Here is a 9,665-nt window from a genome sequence, read left to right as displayed (position 1 = left end):
CGCAAAAGGGGGAAAACAAACAAAATATTTCTCTCCTTCCTCTTCTCCTCCTTCCACCCCCCCCCCCCAGAGGAGCTAACTTGGAAGCCCTTTGCCTCGCCGCCCAGCAGCCCCTCGGGGTCAGAGGGGGGCTTGCCCCGCAGACCCCCCCGGCGCTATTCTCCGGCTGCTGAGGAAATCGGAGCCGAACCTCCCGCAGCGCTAGGTCCAGTTCACGCTGGATTTGGGGGGGGGGGGGTTTACAGGAGTGGCGCCCATGCACTTGAAGAAGAACATAGTCACCAACCACGTTGTAGAAGTGCCGACCCCGGGGGAAAGAGGCAGACTCTGTGTCAGCCAGTGACTAGTTTTGGGAAATCGATACAATTTGTCCAATGCGGACCGGGATCGGAAGCTAAGTACGGGTAGGGAAGGCAGACTCCATTGGCCACCAGCGAACGGGACAACCGCACCCAGCGCCCCCCACCTCCCCCGGGGGCGAGGCGCTCCGAGGATCCGGCTCCCTGCAGACACCGACTAATAATCGATGCCAAGCGATTTGCAATCCGGTTTCTCCATGAGTCCCTACTGCTGAGGCGCTTGCACGCCGCGGCTCGTGCCCCCCTCCCCCCGCAGCCAGGCCGCTTGCAAATGGCTTCGTTTCCCGAGGCGGACTTCCAGCTATGCCCGCTGTGCAAGGAGATGTGCGGCTCGCCGGCTCCCATCTCCTCCAACTCCTCCACCTCCTCCTCCTCCTCGCAGACCTCCAACTCCTCCTCGGCGGGCGGCTCGTCCTGCGCCCCGTCCCGCCGCCTGCACGTCCTGCCCTGCCTGCACGCCTTCTGCCGCCAGTGCCTGGAGGCGCAGCGCCAGCACCCGGCCGCGGGGGACGCGCTCAAGCTGCGCTGCCCCATCTGCGACCAGAAGGTGGTGATCTCGGAGCCCTCGGGCATGGACGCGCTGCCCTCCTCCAACTTCCTCCTCAGCAACCTGCTGGACGTGGTGGTGGTGGCGGCCGCCGCCGCCGAGGAGCAGAAGAACAACGGCCGGGGAGGGGGAGGCGGCGGCGGCAGCAGCAGCAACAACCGGCACCACCACCCCCGCCAGCAGCAGCAGCAGCACCGCTCGGCCGGCAGCGGCTCGTCCCCCGCCGCCGCCTCTGCGATCGCCCCGTCCCCGTCCTCCTCCGGCGGGGGCGGCTCGGCCTCACTGCTGCTCCGGCGGCCGCACAGCCGGCAGGGCGAGCCCCGCTGCAGCTCCTGCGACGAGGGCAACGCGGCCAGCTCGCGCTGCCTGGACTGCCAGGAGCACCTGTGCGACAACTGCGTGCGGGCGCACCAGCGCGTCCGCCTCACCAAGGACCATTTCATCGAGCGCTTCGGCGGGGCGCCCGGCTCCGCCGCCGCCGCCGCTCCCGGGCCGGCTGCCCAGCTCGCCCTCGGCCAGCCCTACCCCGCCGCGCCCTACAGCATCCTCGCCTCCGTCTTCCCGGACCGGGCCAGCTACTGCCAGCACCACGACGACGAGGTGAGCCCCGCGCGCGCCCCCCCCCCCCCCCCCCGGGCGGCTCCGGCGCCTTTGGCAGCGCTGGGCTGGAGTCCGCGGGATTTCACTCCCCCGGGGCTGCCCCTTCCCGCGCGCCCCGTCCCCCTCCGGTCTCTCGTGGAGCTGTCCGCGCTCCCCCGACTGAGCCGCCTTAGAACCCCCCGGGAACGCCGGGCTCAAGTGTGCGCCGGCCGCCTACGCCGAGCTGCCCGCTCGCCCTTCTGCCTCGGGCCCCTTCTCCCAGCTCTTCCCGGCGGGGGCCATGGAGTCCCTTAGCCCTTCTGGGGCTCCAGGTTCCCTCCGCCTGCACCCGGAGAGGGCAGCCGGCTGCTACTCGGCTCTTGCCTGGACTCTGTTCCCACCAGCCCGCGGGTCCTCTTGATTCCTTTCCCTTCGGCTAGCTGTCCCTGTTAGCCCTTGGAAACCTAGTCGGAAATATTCAAGGAGGTGGGGGAGCTGGTTAGAGTGTCTTCTTTTTCCCATCAGAAACATCAGTGTAACAACTAAGTGTCTCGTGTGTAACGCTGGCTACGGTAAACGGGGAGAGGATATTTGCGTTCAGATCAAGCACTTCCGAATGGGCCTGAAAGCCGGATGAGCTTTAAGTTCTTTCCCAGAAACGTGTTTACTGGCTGGCAGCGAGAATGTGCTGGTTTGCTTTAGACTGTCCTGTATGGGAGGCTTCCCACCTCAACTGCACCCTCCTGCCTTAATCAAAGGGCGGGGAAGAGAGGAGTTCTAAACCTTCTTCCACTTCCATTTGGTTTCAGTTGGAGATTGGCTCATTGTTTCCAGTCCCCATGAGTGTGGTTTCAGTTTTTTTGTTTGATTTGTTTAACAGCACTATCTATAAACGTTTATCGTTTCATCTGAACCGCTAGAAGACCCACCAATGTTCTTAACAGTTCACTTGGTATTGTAAATATAAATATTTCAGAGGAAGAAGTATTGACTTTAGGGATCAAACATCTATTTTTGCTAAACTATAAGTAGGTGAAAAGTTGTCATTGGGTCCCATTGCTTACTTCAAAAGATGGTGCATGTTTAAAATTTTTGTTTTTGTGGTGGGGAAATTAGGCATAGAGTATGATTGTGAATCTGCCTTCTGGTCAGACCTGTGAGGTAGCTTTTTTGCTTTTAATTATGCAGTGGTGTTATATCCTGGGACCCACAGGGCTACTAGAGAGACAAGGTGAGTGAGAGAGTTTTATTGGGCCGACTTCTGTTGGTCTCTCACCCACCTTGTCTCATTTACTTTTTTGTGGAGGAGAGGGGTGGTTGGGAATGGGGGTGGAGAATGTATGCTTTCCACAGCACAAACTGCTTTTATAGGCTTAAATAGTTTGGGTAATGGATTTCCCCTAAAACTTGAAAGCACATATAGTGAAATTAGAAACAGAGTCTTAAAGAGTCCCTGAATCTCAAGTTTATAGCTGATCAAATTTTTGAAATACATGGTAAGCTGGCTTGAAGGGATAGGGAATCATACAGTTCCCCACCCCCCAGCTCCTCCAAAAAAAATTTAAAAACCAAATAGCATGTAGAACTGTATTTTTAAAAATCTGGAGAGATTTGTTGGAATGCAGAGAATATTTAGATAGTCAAGTTTACTGTATTTAACTCCAGGAGTAAGATTGCTTACTGTTAAGACTTAACACCATCCAAATGGATACTTAACAGTAAAGATGACAGACTTGTTTCCAGGATATTGATGTTGCATTAGCAAGACTATGAATACTCCACTGTAGAAGCAGAAAACCATTAAAAGGTGTTGGGAGAAGAGAATGTGATGCAGTAGGAAAAACAAACTTTCAAAGGAAGTAATCAGTTTTGGCAAATGTATTAATACTTGTCTACATACTCCTGGTTAAGATTATAGCCATATCTTTATAATACAAGATAGGAGTTTGATATTGCCAAACTCTTGCTTAATCTAGTCTAATCTTTTTTAAAATAATATCTCCTTGTATAATAATTATTTTTGGCGCCTATATTTTCTTAAAGGCGTTCGTCGTGAAAACAAACATTTTCAACATGCAGCTGAAATGTCTATGCCTATTCTAAAATAGTAACAATGTGTCAGCTTGGACTGACTTAATTTAAAACTGGAAAATGGCACTCCTCTCTTTCCCTTCCCTCTTTGGAGCTTAGCATGATGCCTCAGTGGAATTTTCCATTAACTTCATTGTTCAGGATGATTTACTCCCTTCTAGTTATTTTTGTGTTGATTCTGTACTACTTTTGGAGATAAGATCCCTGCCTGAAGACTGAATGAGTGCAGAAAAATTCCATGGACACTGCTGAATAAATATCTTTTCAATTGGTTGAAAAACTGGATGCGTTAGGAAGTGTTAGTTCTATTTAGTAGGGACAGCTAGGCTACTAGAGTTTATGCCAATGTAATTCTAACTGACTTGTTCTCTAGTTCCAGTTTTTTTTTTTTATAAGGTTGTCAGAGGAGCAAAGAACAGAACATTTAAATTTAATAGAATGAGTTTTTAGAAAAGCATGTTTTGGAAAAGGGGGGAGGGCCAATGAGAGGAAATGCAAAAATCTCCTCATTAGCACTTGGACCTCCTGTAGTGCTTGCAAAATTTCTCTGTGCCTACTAGTGGATGTCCTAAATAACTATCAGTGTAAAATCCAGAATGGGGTAGCCGATGATTACCATTTGAAACAATACTTGTTCAGCATTAAGGGCCAGATAATTTCCTTCCTTTAAAAAGTGGCCCATAGTGCTTTAGTTTAGACCAGACTTATTGGATGTGTGATAATAACTGTAGTGAAATTCATTCACTCTTTTAAGTGTTCTTAAAGTTCTTTGTCACAATTTCCTACCAAAGCACAGCCACATGCAGTAAGACTATGAGAAGAGTGGTGTTACAGCTTCCAAAGTGAGTGCTCCATACTCTCCAGCAACAAGCTAAGGGCAGTTCAGGAGCTCGAGCTCCCACTTGGTTAAATTCCAAGGGAGGAGTAAGCCATCTTGCATTCTTATTTTTATTTTAGATGTATGTCTTTTCTACATAAAAACATTTTCTGGGGTACTTTTAAAAGTTTATTACATGAGCAACAGAGCTCCTCCTGTGATGGTCATCCTCTTCTATAAAACTTCACTCTGACTTCTTTGTAAAATGTCAGATGTTTCATATTCCTACATTCGAAGCTGTAATGTAAATGAATCTATGAAATTAGTAATATATTTGTAGCATTTCATTATTGAACAACTAATTGATTAGCTAGATGGTGTCGTGGTGGTATATTAACTGGTGCACATGTGGTGTCTGATAAATGAATAATAAGTACTTAGTATTTTCAAAGACCATCCTCTGGAAGAAACCTTGTAATCATTCTACAGAAACATAACTGACAAAGAACTAAAAATTGATGGTAGCAAAACTATACTGCATGGGGAAGAGTGGCTGAGAAACGGTGAGAATTGTCATCTTGTTAACAAAATGCATTGTTAAATGAGGGTTTTTACTTTTGGTAGCATCTAATGATGTAACTAACAAAAGCCAGGAAACTCCAAAGGAAGGCTAGAGTGGCAGCCTCACCTTGGAATCTTCTTGCTCTAACAGTGGTTTTAAAACACATTAAGTACACATACATTAGAGCTAGGATAGAGGTCAGTATTATGGATAGTTACATGTTCCCAGTTTCAGAATTGAAGTACCCAGGGTCCTTGGGACTGGAAGTTAAAGTTACAACAAGATCAACATAGTCATTCAGCCTTTTACTGTAGATACTTGAAGTTTCTTGTGGTCTGTTTGGGAGGGTCTCCTTAGATAAGTTGGGTTTTGTTCTGCTCTATGCTGTTGATGCACAGAAGACTACACAGCTGTGTTGTGTACTATGACTATTTCTATACAAAGTTATTGATAGGGCCCTACCAAACTTATGGCCATGGAAAATGCATCATGGACTGTGAAATCTGGTCTTGTGTGGTTTTGTCTTGTACTATACAGATTTCACGGGGGAGACCAGTGTTTCTCAAATTGGGGGACCTCACCCAAAAGGGCATTGCAGGGGGATTGCAAGGTTATTTTGGTGGGGAGGGGGGAGGTGTCATGGTATTGCCATCTGTACTTCTCCGCTCTGAAGGTAGCGCAACAGCTAGAGGGTGGTGGCTGCTGACTGAGGGCCCTGCACTGCAGGCAGCAGCGCAGAAGTAAGGGTGGCAATATTATACCATGTCATTCTTTCTTCTGCGCCCTGCTCTGAAGGCCGCCGCTAGCACAGAAATAAGGGTAACAGTACTGCAACACCCCCTCCCCCCCACTACGCTTGTGACCACCACACAGTTCCCTTTTGCGTCCGGACCCCTATAATTACAACACCATGAAATTTCAGATTTAAATAGCTGAAATTATGAAATTTACTATTTTAAAAATCCTATGATCGTGAAATTGACCAAAATGGACTGATTTTTTTGGTAGGGGCTGTAGTTATTGACAATTCAATGAGACTTTATTGAACACTGAAAATTGCTTAGAGCCCCACTTTCTTGAATGTTTTAATGTGATAATGTTGTACTTAGGAAAAGTGAAGCAAACTGGGTTTTAATCTTGTTTATGTAGGCTATTTATTTCTGTTCAGGACTAAGGGCTTGTCTAGATGTGAACTTAAGTCAAATTGACTACAGGTGTGAATTAAAGTGCATCAAATCCCTGTGTGGATGCCCTCATTCAAAAGTAAAGTGGCCTTTGTTTAGCTTAATTCACAAGTGAACTAAAACCACTTTCTTTCAGAATAAAGTGTTCACATAGGAGCTTAATGTGCTTTGTAAAGTGCCTTGAGATTTGTGGCTGAAAGGTGCTATGTAAAAACCCAATATTAAGCAAAATTTAGTTTCTGGGTTGGTTGACAATATCAAATTTGAAGAATTTCTTAGCTATAGTAGTTTTGGGCATTATTGTAATGCTAAGCGCTGCACACAGATGCATCCTTATTAAACATGGCTCTACTTCAGGAAGTAACTTTTAAAAAGGCATTGTGGGGTTCAGGGTTTGGGTCCCAATGATAACTCTATCAAGTGAGCCCAGCTGATATTCCTTAGTTGGCCTGCTATTTAAGTGACCTTTTTAATTTTTTTCCCCTACATAATTGACAGTTGTTAGTTCTGCACCTCGGCTATGCTTGAGTTCTCTGTCTCCTAGTATTTGCAGAAGGCTAACTAATTGTCACTTAAACCATTCTCATGAAGCACAAAATCAAGTGGTAACCACACCTCACTCTTAAAGGGTGTCTACAGGGTTTTTTGTTTTTGTTTTTTGTTTCATGCACACAATTTTCAATCACTACTACCACGCGTTCAGTTGTGTTGCTGGTAACAATAGGCTGGTTAGTGTAGAGGCAATACCATCAATTGCTAGGAGCCATCTACATTAGTGTCCCCATTATTACTGGCTTTGTTGCTCTCACTGGCTCAGCTCCATTTGAAAATGGGGCTGGGAGGGAGAGGGGGAAGCCTAGTGTAGTCAAGGTCTTTGCAATGTTGGCTCTTCAATGATCATAGGTGCCTTAAACAGTTAAAAAAAACCACCATTTTTCTTTTAGCACCTTTGAGACTAACAGAAGTACTGGGAGCATAAGCTTTCGTGGGTAAGAACCTCACTTCTTCAGATGTGGAAGTGAGGTTCTTTCCCACGAAAGCTTATGCTCCCAGTACTTCTGTTAGTCTCAAAGGTACCACAGGACCCTCTGTTGCTTTTTACAGATTCAGACCAACACGGCTACCCCTCTGATACTTGACACTTTTCTTTTGTTTATCAGAAGATTCTATTTTAAATTTGCAACTGAACCACGCCTCCCCCTCCCCCGCCCCCTTAAATTCACACCTGGAGTTAATTTGGCTTGTCTTCCTGTGTAGACATGCCCTTAGTCCTGAACAGAAATAGTCTACATAACATGATTGTAGTCCACTAGGGGCAAATTTTTGTTTGTTGCTCAATAAATACTTTAATTTAGAAGAATACTAAACCAGGACACTATGTAGCCTATTCTCTCTCCTCCCAGTGCACATGTTTAGAGCAGTGCTAACCCTTTTCATTTTACAAGTGTAGAGGTAAATATCTTCAGCCGTCCAACTTTTGTAACATGATGCACAAATTTTACTCGTTGCAGAACAGTGCTCTGATATTACAGTGAAAGAATTTTCTGTTTCTGAGGATTAGATGGGTATGTATTGGACTGTTGTGTTGCTTGCTGATTCTTCCAGAAGTTTCTCTGGTCCCAAACTTTTCATATCTAACATACAGTGACTTCAAATGAATCTCGTGTTTTAAACATCAGAGGGGTAGCCATGTTAGTCTGTATCCACAAAAACAACGAGGAGTCCGATGGCACCTAAAAGACTAACAGATTTATTTGGACATAAGCTTTCGTGGGTAAAAATCCCACTTCTTCAGATGCATGCTCCTCATTGTTTTTGTTTTAAACCTGTAATTTTTCCTCTTTTCATGCTTCATCACACTGAGGTTCTTACTTTTTACTAGTATGTGTTTTTTGTTGTTTTTTAACATGGCCAGTTTGATTTTCTTGTTATGGTAACAAGCACCATACAATCTTTGCCCAAACATTCCTACCGTAATTCTCAGCATTTTTGGCTAAACAAACTGGAAATCTTATTATTCTGGTGTCCAGTAAATTCTGATATCACTACTTTATTTGCCTAATTAAGCATGACTTCAGACCGTTTCCACTGAAACAAAACTTGGAGAAACTCAAAGTCCCTGAAACTGTTTATATAAGTGCTTTTTTGTGGGTGGGTGATGGTTTGTTTTGTTTTTCTTTAAAAAAAGACCAAGTCTGTCTCTTTTAGAAGTTGGCAACACTGGCTAGAAATTGTATGCAGACTAAACTACAAATTGCTGAGTATGTAATAGATTACACGAAAAACACAGTGAAGATATGCATATTGTGTGCATGTACAAGCTGCTCATTGGTGTATAGAGATCAAAAATCATGAGTCCGATTTCCCCCCTCCCCTTTGTTTTGTTAAAGAAAATTATATTGTGGATTTTTTTTAGTCTCTTGAATTTTTTTTTAAATTCTGTTGGGTGTATGTGAGAGAGTTAGTGTTACACTTGGGAGAAGACCATTGGGAAAGGTGGTTTTTTGGCCCTGCTGCAGGAGCTTTCACCCCCACATCTGCCCATTCCCTCCGCAGCAATTAATCCTGTCCCCCCTTCTCTCTCAGCCCCCAGCCTCATTGCTGCTCCTCTTAGGGTTCTTCAGGTGCAGAAGGGGAGGAGGAGAGGCACTTCCTCAGGGCCGGCTTTAGGATCTGCGGGGCCTGATTTGAATACCCGGCGGCAGTCCGGGGTCTTCGGCGGCACTTCGGTGGCGGGGGGTCCGCTCTGGGTCTTCCGCGGCACTGAAGGATCCTCCCGCCACTGAAATGCCGCCAAAGACCCGGAGCGGACCGCCTCTGGGTGAGTAAGAAAAATTAAAAGGTTGCCTAAGGCGCGGGGCCCGATTCCGGGGAATCGGCCTAAAGCCGGCCCTGACTGTCCTGCCTGTGTTTCTCCAAGTAGGGGAAGAGGGAGTGGAGCTATGCTGAGCTGCTGGTTTGCTCTCCCCAGAGGGAGCAAAGAATGAGCAAGGGGAGAGACTGCCAGCTTCGAGCAGGGCTGAATTTCACGAGGGGGTTGGAGCGTCTCTTGTCATGGGGAGACCAGCTCCCGCACCTTCTGAAATCCTGTTGCTTGCAAACAAATTGCAAGAGTTGGCAACACTATATATATTTACCACACACATCAAAACTAATGGCTTGCAGTACAAATCCTGCGCTAGATGGACAATGCATGGTGACATCAAGACTGATGCGTACATGGGTAAGATGTAAGGGGCCATCTACTGTCTGGCCCTCAGTGTGGCATGACTGTGCAAGCAGTTTTTAATACAATATTAATTATTTAGAATCTTTGTTTTTACAAATACATTGAGATTTTTTAAATGTTTTTTTAAAATATTCTACTTTTTATAGGTTTGATCAGTTATACAATGACAAATCGAATGTTTTAAAATAAAATGAAATCATAACTGCAAGTAGCTAGGTGTAACTTTATTATTCTTGTTTCCCTGGGCCCTCCCACAGCTCCCTTTCTCCTGCTGCCATGACCCTCTGCTCCTTACAT

General features: G+C 46.2%; 1 protein-coding gene across 1 annotated transcript in view; it reads left to right on the top strand.

The window, feature by feature from the left end:
- Positions 1-222: 222 nt before the first annotated feature.
- Positions 223-9,665, top strand: part of TRIM71 (tripartite motif containing 71) — an 88,768-nt gene continuing 79,325 nt past the window's right edge. The window contains exon 1 of the mRNA XM_034760853.1: positions 223-1,506. Within this exon, the coding sequence (XP_034616744.1) occupies positions 631-1,506 (876 nt within the window). The 5' untranslated portion in view covers positions 223-630. The remainder of the gene's footprint in view (positions 1,507-9,665) is intronic.

This window comes from Trachemys scripta, chromosome 2, assembly GCF_013100865.1.
Source record: "Trachemys scripta elegans isolate TJP31775 chromosome 2, CAS_Tse_1.0, whole genome shotgun sequence".
Lineage (NCBI taxonomy): Eukaryota > Metazoa > Chordata > Testudines > Emydidae > Trachemys > Trachemys scripta.
Note: the sequence above shows the minus strand (reverse complement) of the source record. Positions and strands in the feature narration are given on the sequence as shown.